The sequence below is a fragment of the Nicotiana tomentosiformis genome, chromosome 4 (assembly GCF_000390325.3).
Source record: "Nicotiana tomentosiformis chromosome 4, ASM39032v3, whole genome shotgun sequence".
NCBI lineage: Eukaryota > Viridiplantae > Streptophyta > Magnoliopsida > Solanales > Solanaceae > Nicotiana > Nicotiana tomentosiformis.
In genome coordinates, this window is record NC_090815.1 from 35,702,637 (window position 1) to 35,715,632 (window position 12,996).

Sequence of the window (12,996 nt, forward strand, 5' to 3'; positions counted from 1 at the left end):
CATAAATATGAATATCGAACAAGACAAGTCTCTCCATCTTATGCTATGTTTGAATACAAGGCAATCTTTTGCGTGTATTTGTTTTCAAAAATAACTTACCTATACTAGTGCGGTGATGAGAATACACATTAATTAAGGGACGAAAATGTGTGTAAAGACTTACATCATGCATTTATTAGTCCGTGCAAATACCGCGTGCGAGTAAGTTAATTTTTCAGAACTAGCAAGATTACCATGAACAAGGCGTGTTAGAGTTTCATTCAGAACAGAAAGAACAAGAGATAGCATGGAGTATAATATAGGAAGGAATGAGCAAAAACCAAATTACAAATCAACGTTTTAGTTTCTTCAAAAACCGTTATGCTTTCTGCATCAAATATTTCAGCAAACTGGAAACAGTTTTTTCTAAGTTTTGTGAATTCTTCTATATGCTACAAGTTCGTAAAGATGGTATGTAATCTGTGACTACTCTGGTCCATTTTTGGCATCAAGCCTGATGCTACACGTCCCATGTATTTCTTAGCCAATGGTACTGAGGAAAGATTGATATGAGGAGGGGGAAAGAAGGTCACTAAGTTAAGAGCCTGCTTTGCCAGCTTCACCTAAATCTAGCATCCGATCAGTAGGAATGTCGAATTCTCTGTCATGATATTGCAATAGCGCATAAACAACCTGTTTAGCCCTGGAATTCATAAAATTTAGTGTTACAGACACCATTTAGTCTCAAAAATTGCAAACCAGAAAAAAAAAAAAAAAAAAACATGCACTTAGCTTGACAAGACTAAAATGGAACAAATAAACTGCTCCACAAGAAAGGGAAGCAATTTAGATGAGAAAGCAATAGTTCCTTCGCAGTTCCCATACATGTATACAGAAAGAGGATTTACCAAGATTCTCACCTCGTACCTAGTTCAATTTCTTACTTTTATAGGTGACAAATATAAATGTCGATAGCTCTATTTAAGGAATAGGAAAGTTGAAGGTATGATGGTAGGACATACAATCAGTGAGAGCTGTTCTCCAGCCAATTGACAAATGATGAATGAACTTCGGTTGGCAATGACTGGACAATTGCCTTGACACATCGGCTTTTACCTGATTTTACACAATTCTACATGGTCTGAATTTGGAAATAAAAACATAAAGTTGACCTAAAACGGAAATACAAGTTCTACATATACAGCAGCTCTTTGAGGAATAAGGACCTGTTTTCTATCTCACTATTCATGTTGCTCCTTGCTTCTGATGTGTTTGATTCAGAAGAAATTAAAGGTATTAATTTTCCTTTACCTCACAATTATCTCTGCTTGAGCACTCTGAAGTCCATCTCCAATGTATCTGTAGTTGTGCTTTCCTATTTATTAGTTTCATAAAATCCTCATTTGTATGCTTCAAATTAGTTACTTCTGCCTTCATTTGGCAATGATTTTACTCTGCGGAAGCACAGAAAAGAGAGCTCCAGAATTAGATAGAACAAGTCATTATACAGACCAGAAGCATCACTGATCAATCAAAATTTTCAGAATACACTATCTCCAATGGTTCAGCAATTGGGAGCTGGACACAAACAAAACAGAGAAAGTAACATCAAATGCAGATCAAATAACGTAAAGTAGAGAATGGGCATTTTTAGTAAAGTAGGAAAAATTGAAGATTGTCTTAAGCTAGATACGATTTACATGAGAACACATATTGGAGAGGTTAACTACTTTAACTCATTCATATTGGAGATGTCACAGCTATTTCACCAGTCATATTGGAGAAATGTCAAATATCTTGTAGACAATATGAGTATTAGGAAGTATAATAGTATATCTCAACTGTCTGGTTAGAATAAACAGGCAATTTCACTTTCCAAACAACATGCATATATGAAATAAACTTGACAATGCATTCAATTTTTAATGGATGAATTATAATAGGATATTTTTATTCATACTCCAAAAAGTATTATAATGGAATGTATATATAGGTTTTATTACTTCAACTAACCAGCTATCAATAATGCTAATATACTAGTATTAACTAAATAAAATTCTAGTTAGTTATTCTTGCCAGTTCATGCATCCATGTAACATGACTAACTGCTACAACCTTACATAGTACAACAAAAAGGAAAAAGAATGAAGTCATAGGCTAGCCCCTTCAAAACGAATTGACATAAAACTGACAGATATACTTTCTGATTTCACCAAATGCTGAGGGGAAAAAATGTGAACCAAAGGCCATCTTCCTTGGAGAAAATATGAACTCACAATGAAATTAAGTTTTAGAGGTATACAAGCTATTTGTGCTTATTAATAAACAGGTACCCGCACTTATCATAATATACTCGACTATAAATTCAGTTTTGATAAAGGAAAAATAACGGAAGTATTTATTGTATGAGATATGCAAAAGAAGGCGAAACCGCATATGTACACTAGAAAAGAATACCAAACGAATGAAGGCAACTTCAGAAGAAGCAAACAGCCAGGATATATGTATTTGCACTTGCACCAATATTGCTCGTATGTATCATACGAAGGAAATCTTCAGAAATTGTTAAAAACAAAGCAGAACAAAGCACACAGCCAGAGCCTCTTAAACTCATACTTTTTACTAACCTTCAGTATTGTAGGCACGGACCACAAGTACTTCATTTCCCAAGCTTTGTTGTTCTTCTCCCATTTCCTCTGCAGAAGTGGCAGCAGCTTGGCTACAATTATGCAACTCAATCAGTTTTATTGTGGGAATATCTCCAATCTCTGTAGGAATATCCTCCAATTTATAGCAATACTTCAAGATTAGAAACTCAAGTCTAGGAAGACTTTCACTGCTCGCCTCCCAGAGCACCAAGTTTTTTCGGTTAATCTGTAGCAACTTCAGTTTCTTGAAACCCCCTTCATTTAGATTCCAATTTCTCCCTTGGAATGCAAAACATTTTAGCCTGAGAACCTCAAGATTGGGCAATTGACCAAGCGTAGTCATATCCTCCCACAATAGACGCGTTCCTACTAGTGTCAAACTCTTCAAGAATGTAGGAAAAACATCCAATAACAGCGTTGGCAGCCTTAATGAAAAATTCTCATAAGGCGAAATATCTAGATGAATTCTTAGCTTCTCGAGATCAACAAGACGGATGAGGCTGTCAATAAGATTAAACGTTACACTACGCCATGGTTGTAAGCAAACAACTAACTTCTTTACTTTAGGGATTCCTGTAAAAATCTCCTTCCAATTAGAATCAGCAACAGATATTGAATCCAGTGTTTCCAAGTTCTCTAAACATAAGAGATTTTGGGCCCGTTTGGACATAAAATTTGGTTGAAGATTTTTCCAAAAAAATTTCGCTTTTTTCCGAAATTATCGTTTGTTCATAAAATTTCCAATTTTCACTTGAAGATGTATTTTAAAAATTTTCGAAAATTTGAAAAACTGCAAAAAGCTGTTTTTCAAAATTTTCGCTCAAATCATTCACAAAACTTCAAAAACAACCCAAACTGAAATTTATGTCCAAACACAACTCTAAATTTCAAATACCATTTTCACTTAAAAAATTTTTCACTATTTTTTTGAAATTTACAATTCTTATGTCCAAACGCCTACTTTGTGATTTTGGAGGAACATGCATATACATTCCCCCAGGACACAAATGTCTCAAATTTGGCAGGTTCCAAATGTCCAATGGAGCAAGGTGGGTTGATCTTAGCGGTGAACACCCTCCACTTCCAATCAAGAGGTTGTGAGTTCGAATCACCCCAAGTACAAGGTGAGAAGTTCTTGGAGAGAGGGAGCCGAGGGTCTATCGGAAACAGTCTCTCTACCCTCTTTACTCCAGGGTAGGGATAAGGTCTGCGTACACACTACCCTCCCAGACCCCACTAGTAAGATTATACTGGGTTGTTGTTGTTGCAAACGTCCAATGGCAGGGATAATTGAGATGCAAATGAAATAAAAATTAATGTTTGTAGATTCAGTAGATTGGATATTGATGCAGGAACTTTGTACAAGTGGTACAGGCAAGATATCTCAAGTGTACTAATTGTGTTACCTCATGGGGAAATTTTGAGAAGTAAATAATTTGTACATCTAATACCCTTAGCAGTTGAAAGAAAGAACTGATTGTTTTGTAGCGTAGAGACTCCTCTAAGAAAACATGGCGTTCATCGAGGCACAAAATGGTATGAATTGAATCAGAATTACCTTTCTCTAGATTGAGATCTTTGTTTTGTAAATCTTCTCGATACAAGCATAATCGGCGTTGAAATTCCATTCCATCTGAGAAGACGTCGTCATCACCTAATTTTTGACTATATTTGAATTTTTATCACCTTCTACTATGTAATTACTTTTAGAAATTTAATATATATTTTTTTTAACTTTGTTATATTTTTTTTATATAGGGTAAGAATTAAAAATAATTTAAAAGGTCAAATTATTACTATTAGTATTATTTTTATTTTTTATCTTTATTTTTAAATAAAATAAATTTAAAAACAAACCGAAAAAATAAAATTTGTTTTTTAATTTTCGGATGGGAATAAAATAATAGGAAAATTAAAAGTATGGAATAAAAAAAGTAAAAGTAAAAGTAGGTGAAATTTTTTTTTTTAAAAGTAAAAGAAAGTGGAAAATTAAACAAAAAAAGTAAAAGAATGTGAAAATTTAAAAAATAAAAAGTAAAAGAAGTTGGAATTAAAAAATAAAAGTAAAGGTAGCTGAATTTTTTTTTAAAAAAAGTAAAATAAAGTAAAAATTAAAAAAAAAGTAAGATAAGTGGACATTAAAAAAAAAGTAAAATAAGTGAAAAATAAAAAAAAAGTAAAAAGTGGAAAATTAAAAAAAATAAAAGTAAAGAAAAGTGGGAAATTATTTTATTTTTAAAAAAGAAAAAAATGGGAAGTGAGAATTATTTTTAATTAAAAAATAATAAACAAATTCTGAAAAAATTCCGAAATTTTTTCTATAAATAGAAAAGAAGAAAGAAAAAATAGAGGAGAGAATTGAGAAAAAAAAATTCTTCTTTTGCGCTAAGTAAATTTCTACTCGTTTTATTATTTCTTTCGAAAATTCAAGCAATTCATCCCCCTGTTTAAGACCTGAAAATGCCTCAAATTCAAGCCTAGAAACACCTTGTGAAGTTTCATTGATAGTCACCTCTCTTACGCCAAAAACCAGCAGCCTCACGAGGTACAGTCGAGTTTCGGTCCGGGCTCGAATTTTAGAAGGTTCGTCGCTAGATTTTCTGCTCATCTGCCGATTTGCCCTTGGTTTGGTATATTTGCTCGACTCAGAATTATTTTTGCATTAATCAAGTTCTGAAGAAAATTTTTTGCTTAAAGGTTCATTGCTTATCCTCCCTTTGTTAATTATTTCATTGTTTTGTGTGATGTTCTTATAGAGGTTCATGTGAAAAAATTTTGTGTTGTTTTATTTATACACATTATCATGTTGTAGTTTCGTTTTACATGTTTCAAGCGATTTGTCAACAGATTATTTGGATAGGATTTCATCTTAATGAGATTTGCTATTTAGAATTAAGAATGAAGATCTTTCCATATTAATGGGTCATGCGTTGGAGTTCAAGTAAGTGAACCAGAAATGAGTTACCACATTTAATAGAAAAGACAGAATTAAACATGAGTTGGATTGAGTATAAATCTGTCAGGCCCAATAATTTTGTCACTAGACTAATAATTAGCTCATTCTTCCATAATGGATAAATGTCTCCTAATTTCAAAGATAGAGTAGTAAGTTGTAAATATTTATAAGTGTGGATGACTTTTCAATACTTTAAGTAACTAATATATTTTCCGACTTCGAAATAATTTCCTATCCATAAACTCTTGGTCTTACAATAATTTTAAATTAGTTTAGAAAAATAATACAAGTGCGCATTCACATGACTTGACCAATCAACTTCAAATACTAATAAATGTGTTATTGATTGTGTACACGTACGCGTAACATGATTCTTCACGCCAAACAAAAATGAGTACACGTACGCGTGACTTATTTCAAGATAATTTTCATAAATCTAATCAAGCAATAAAAGCGGACATAGGTAAAACATGAGAACCAATAAAATACAGGTTACCCAAAAATAATATAAGCCAAATGTACTGAATAAAGCGACCGTGCTAGAACCACGGGACTCGGGGAATGCCTTACACCTTCTCCCCGATCAACATAATTCCTTATCCGGACTTTGTTTTCGCAGACTAATAATAATAGAGTCAAACCTTCCTTTGACTAGGGATTCAAATAAATGGTGACTTGGAACACCCAAAAAATCAATTCCAAGTGGCGACTCTGTAAATAAAATAATCCCTACTCAAATTTGTCACTTTACTTGAAAAAACTCTTTAACCCACAACAATCCATAACATATACTCCCTCCGTTTCAATTTATGTGAACATATTTCCTTTTTAGTCCGTGCCAAAAAGAATGACCTATTTCCCTATCTGGAAACAATTTACCTTTATGTAATGATTTATAGCCACACAAAATATATATGCCTCATTTTACACCACAAATTCAAAAGTCTTCTCTCTTTTCTTAAACTCCGTGCCCACTCAAATAGGTTCACATAAATTGAAATGGATGGAGTATATCTTTTTGGGGCAAAAAGAGGTGTGACATAATAGTCGAAGGAGGTCATGAATTCTGCAGGTTCTGATTTTGTCAGTAGCTCGTCTTCTACTAACCATAATCAAACTTCTGCCAACTAGATCTTCTGAACATTCTTCTGACACCTCTTCTGTCTTTTTATGAATAATTGTCTTCAAAAAACCTTCAGCAAACCAAATTTTGATCAACGTATCTGCAGGAATTTCTGTATTTTCGAGGAAAACACCAATGTAAAGAAAGCAAGCTTTTAAGTTACAGGGCAAGTAGTTGTAACTCAAAGCCAATATCTCTAAACACTGCTCGGAGGTTGAGCCTATATTTGAATTCACATTTTCAGCAACGTTTTCCGGTCATCACATGTCCTATTGATATTAGAGAGAACACCAGCAATGACAACAACTGAGAGAGGTAATCCTCGACATTGTTCTACTATTTTCTTCCCTATTTCCTCCAGTTGAGGAGGGCAATCTTCCTTTACAAATACTTTGTTACATAGTAATTTCCAACTATCTTCAAGATTAAGGAAAGGTATGTGATGAGTAAGGCAGTCATTTCTAGCATAATCAGCAACTTCTAAGAGCCTAGTAGTGATCATGATTCGACTTCCATTTTCATCATCGGGAAATAATCTTCTAACTAGGTCCCAGGCTTCTATACTCCATATATCGTCCAAAACTATCAGATACCTCTTCAGTTTTAATTCTTTATAGATATTCTCTAGTAATTGGTCAATGCTCGAGTCCTTGTGGTTCATTTTGCTTTACACCTTAATTACAAAATCTTAAAATATCTAAAAGTATTGATCTTACATCATAATCTTGAGAGGCAATATGTCACGACCCAAAATCCCACCACAGGCGTCGTGATGGCACCTAGTCTCTAAGACTAGGTAAGCCAATTTCTATTACATTTTGAAGCCATTTTTTTTTTTGAATTAAAATCTAACAGCGAAAATAATTACAATACACAACCTCCCAAGACTGGTAGTACTGAGTCACGAACTCTAACTGAATACATGGAATGATCACGAGGACCGAATATACAATACTGTTTGATTACAATTTAACAGTATAATGAAATGAAAAGACTCCAAGGGACTGCGATGGCCAAGCAGCTCTACCTTGAATCCTTATGATCGTGTTTTAACTATGCTCAAGTCCGATATCTTTAATACCTGCCTTTGCACAAAAATGTGCAGAAGTGTAGAGTGAGCACACCACAGCGGTGCCCAGTAAGTATCAAGACTAACCTCAATGGAGTAGAGACGACGTACAGTCAAGACACTCACTAGTCTAATAACCTGTGCAATATAATATACAAAATAATAGGAAATAAATAACAATAGGACAACATGGAACAACCAGTGATATGCACAACAGACAACAAGAATACCATTAATATCATTCAACAATTAATAAATACAAGAACCCCCAATTAAATTAAGTCCTTCAAATAAATGTCTTTCACATATAATTCTTCCAGATAACTCTCTTTCAAATATAATTTTCTCAAATAATTATTTTTCAAATATAATTCTTTCAATAAATCTTTTCAAATATAATTTCCTCAAATAAATATATTTCAAATAAAATTCTTTCATATAATACTTTCTAAGTAAAAATCCTTCCAAATAAATATTTTGAATATAATTCTTTCAATTAAAAAGCCACCATGTGACACCTCATTTCATAATCATAAAAATACGGGTCTCAGCCCAATTTCATATTTTTTTCATAAACACGGGTCTCAACCCATTTTTCATGTTTCTACGACACCTCGTGCCCATAATTAAATCATCATATTTTTCCGGCGCCTCGTGCCCTCATTTCATATCATAACTGCACGGACAACTCACGTACCAAATATCATTATCATTTCATCACAGCACCTCGTGTCCACATTTTATATCTCAACTGCACGGACAATTCACGTGCCAAATATCCTCATAATTTACTCACGGCACCTCGTGTCCACAGGCTCTCAATTTCAACATAAATCAGATTATTATCAATTTACCAACAACAAGATAAATTGCACTAGGTATAAAAATAAACACAAGAAAATCACAACGTCGCATGAAAACCATCAACACCACAACCCCACATCTTCGCATATCGTCCCTGACAATAGCCATCCTTATCGCTCCTATTGCCACCCTTATCACTCCTATAGCCACCATTATCGGTCTGCCTAGACAATATCAATAGCCACCCTTATCGCTCCAATTGTCACCCGTATCGCTCTTATAGCCACCCTTATCGCTCCGCCCAGACAATATTCCAACAAACACAACATATAATGATATGCCACCCTTATAACCACATATTATCAACGGTGAAATGTCACCATTATCTCCCAAAAATAACAACTCACACAACACAATAATTTTACACGAAAAATTATCACAGCAACATAACAAAATCAATTCATATCATAATTTTTCCAAAGGCCACAACCAAATTCCAAAGCTACAACCAAGTCAATTAATTTCACAACAAATAGCCAAATACTCCACACAATGTGTACAACACCCATAAACAATCAAATAGAGATAGAAATTACTCAACATAAAGCAAAATCTTCATAAAGATCAAATTTTTAATAATTATATAAACACCTCTTCTTAAGCTCATTTAATTAATTATTTGCAGAGGGAAAATCCATAATGAAATTAAATTCCAATAATTATCAAACCAACAAATTCACGGAATTACATAAATAATCAAGTAACAATCACATCAAATTATCATGTAACAACAGATTCAACAACAACAAGGATTTTGGCACGACAATTAGGTGATTAAATATATACCAATAATTATCCAATTTACCACACAATATTCTCAGGACTTTAACTCAATAAAATTTACACATATAAGCCGAGTACGTACTCGTCACCTCGCGTACACGGCTTTTCACATTTCATAAATGGCATATAAGACTCGATGCCTAAGGGGTAATTCCCCCACTCGAGGTTAAGCAAGACACTTACCTTTTTGAAGTTAGGCCAATATTCCAAAATAGCCTTCTTGCTTGAATTGACCTCCGGACAGCTCAAATCTATCCAAATTAATTGTATAACTTCATTAAAATTTATCAGAAACAATTCCGGATAATAATACGTCGACTTAAAATTTTATTCCAAAAAGTCAACAAAAGTCAACGCGGGACCCGCCTCTCGGAACTCGACATAATTTTCATGAAAATCGAACACCCATTCCGATACGAGTTCAACCATACCAATTTTATTGAATTCCAATAACAACTCAACCTCCAAATCTTAAATTTTTATTTTTGGATTTCTTCCATTTAAATCCAAACTAAATGATGAATATAATCATAGATTCATGAAATATAATCACTTTAGGATATAGAACACTTACCCCAACCAAGCTTGTAAAAAATCCCTCTAGAATTGCCTAAATCCGAGCTCCAAAAATTCCAAAACGAAATGCCAAAAATGACCAAGTTCAATCCTTATGTTTCTGCCTAGTTTCGCACCTGCGGATTGATTTTTTGCACCTGCGTGCTCGCTTTTGCTAGCGAAATCTCGCTTCTGCGAAGGCCACTGCCCAGTGGACCATCACATTTGCGGAAGCTTTTCCGCTTCTGCGGGAATCGCTTCTACGATGACTCGCACGCACCTCTGATGCCCCTCCACTTCTGCACCTTCTCTGCCCGCTTCTGCGCTTCCGTATGTGCGGGATTTTCTTCGCACCTGCAACCACTGCCATACCTTCCATCTTCGCTTCTGCGACAAAATTCCCGCTTCTGCCAGGTCGCACCTGCGCCCAAAATTAAGGGAGCTATTCCCATTTCCGAAATCGAAATCTGTCCTCGTTATCAAAAATTCACCGTTCGGTCGGACTTTTCCAAAATCTTATATTTTGCAACTTTCGCCAAAATATGTCGAATTGTTCTACGGACTTCCAAATCAAAATATGAACATATGCCGAAGTCCGAAATCATCATACAAAGCTATTGCCATCATCGAAATTCTATTCCGGGGTCGTTTGCTTAAAAGTCAACTCCCCGGTCAACTCTTTCCATTTAAGCTTCAAAATGAGAATTTTTCTTTAAATTAAATTTCGAATCTTCCGAAAACCAAACTCGACCACACACGCGGGTCATAATACATATTGTGAAGCTTCTCGAGACCTTAAGTCACTGGACGAGGCATAATTTCTTAAAACGACAAGTCGGGTCATTACACAATAATCCATAAAAAAACATCAAACGACGAGATATTAATGGATTGTTAAAAATTCTTAAGGCAAGAGTTGTCTTACCAATACCACCCATACCAGCGATTGAGACTTTATTTAGCTCTGATGTCTGTCCGATGATTTGATCTCTTATGTTGTTGAATTCTTCTTCCATCCCAACAAGAGTGTTTTCATCATCTAAGATAGTACGCTACAATGAGCGGAGAGGTAATGTTGGAGCCGATGAAAATGAAAGATCTGATTTACAGATCTGAATAAGCACATATATGAGACCATCGGTTTGGGCCTGATTATTGGGTCATCAATGCAAAATGCATTGGGCCTGCTTGCCCCAGCCCACTTATGGGCCTGCATTTTTCCAGCACTATTATTCACATAGTGCACAACACATGGTACTATGTATTTTAGTTATTTGCTCCATTCATGTATTTATTTTATGTACAACTTTATACTAGATAATAGGACATTGCCACTTGGAAATATAGTATGCAAACCTAGATTCATTCCTATTTGTATAAAATCCTAAGTATGTACAACAGAAATACACACACTTATTGAAAATACAAAGAAGAAAAATCTTCAAATCATTTTTATTCTTTCATGGTATCAGAGCAGGTTTGATTCTGCTATCATTTCTGCTTTCTCACTCATAAATTAGCTTTCCTTTCTCACTTTCCTTCTTCTCTTAAGCTTGTCTACTATGAGTTCTTCACCACAGTCGGCTGATACGTTAGCTTCTGGTACTGCAACTACCAATGTTTCTGCACCTGCAGTCACCATTGCTTCAGGAATGATTGACTCTACTCACCCTTACTACCTTCATCCTTCTGACTATCCAGGGATGAACTTTGTGTCCTCAACCTTTGATGTAAAAGGATATGGAGGTTGGAGATGGGCAGTCATTATTTCTTTGCCTGCAAAGAATAAGTTGGGATTTATTGATGGTACTCTTATTATCCCTAAGGCTGATTCTGCAATCCAGCAAGCCTGGGCTCGATGTAATGATATGGTACTTTCATGGCTGCTCAACTCCTTGTCCAAAGAGATAGCTGGGAGTGTTCTCTACTCACATAGTGCAAAAGATTTATGGAGTGACCGGAAAGACAGATTTGGTCAGACAAATGGAGCAAAGCTATTCCAATTACAAAAGAAATTAAGTTCAGTGGTGCAAGGAAATTCAAGTGTATCAACTTACTTCACCAAGATGAAGAGCCTATGGGATGAACTAGATGCACTCAACACATTTTCTACTTGTGTTTGTGAGTGTGAGTGTGGGGCAAAAGTCATAAGCTTGAAAGCACACCAAGATGAGAGACTACTACAGTTCCTAATAGGACTGAATGACATATTCATTCGGGTAATGAGCAACATTTTATTATCATTACCTTTACCTTCCATTGGACAGGCATATTATCTTGTGATTCAAGATGAGAAATAGAGGGAGATACATGCTACACCTGCATACTCAGGGGAATCTACCTCATTCATTGCTACAAACCAACCAGGAAACTTCAGGAGATTTAATGAGAACAAGATGCAGAAAACAAGTTTTGAATCTAAGAAAAATGCAGAAATTTGTTCCTATTGCAAGAAACATGGGCATAGAATAGACAAGTGCTATAGGATTCATGGGTTTCCAGTTGATTTCAAGTTTACAAGGCAGAAAGGGTTTCATGTAGGTGCCCAGGCAAACAATACTTTTCTCTCAAATGAGGAAAATTAACAGGGAGCAGCAAATACAACAGGAGTTCAGAATCTTACCAAGGAAACTGTGGATGAGCTACTGCAGCTTCTTCGGCAAGTAAAAATAGGACAAAACAGTGCAGGAACCTCTGATGTTGCAGCAAATATGAGCTGTGCTGGTATGACCAACTTCTTTGAAAATGTTGCCTGTTCAATTCAAATCAATGATGAATCTTGGATAATGGATAGTAGAGCAACAAAACATATGTCTTTCAACAAAGAATTTTTCACAGATTTGAAAATCCTACCTAAACCTCTCATGGTTAAACTCCCAAACTCTTACAGAGTTAAAGTCACTCATTCAAGGACTGTTTCTCTTTTGCCTAATCTGATTCTGCAAATATTCTTTACATTCCATATTTTAAATACAATCTTTTCAGACAACTCAAGCAATATATTTTATTCAGTCCCATT

At 34.9% G+C, this 12,996-nt stretch overlaps 1 protein-coding gene across 1 annotated transcript; it reads right to left on the bottom strand.

Annotated features, from left to right (window-relative positions):
* Positions 1-576: 576 nt before the first annotated feature.
* LOC104098220 (putative late blight resistance protein homolog R1B-13) lies at positions 577-7,367 on the bottom strand. Its single transcript, XM_070200703.1, has 5 exons — positions 6,998-7,367; positions 6,691-6,818; positions 2,607-3,213; positions 1,291-1,354; positions 577-682 (listed from the first exon to the last, which is right to left on the bottom strand). Exons 1-5 carry the CDS (start codon positions 7,365-7,367, stop codon positions 577-579), a joined length of 1,275 nt encoding a protein of 424 aa, XP_070056804.1.
* Between the last annotated feature and the right edge of the window lie 5,629 nt (positions 7,368-12,996).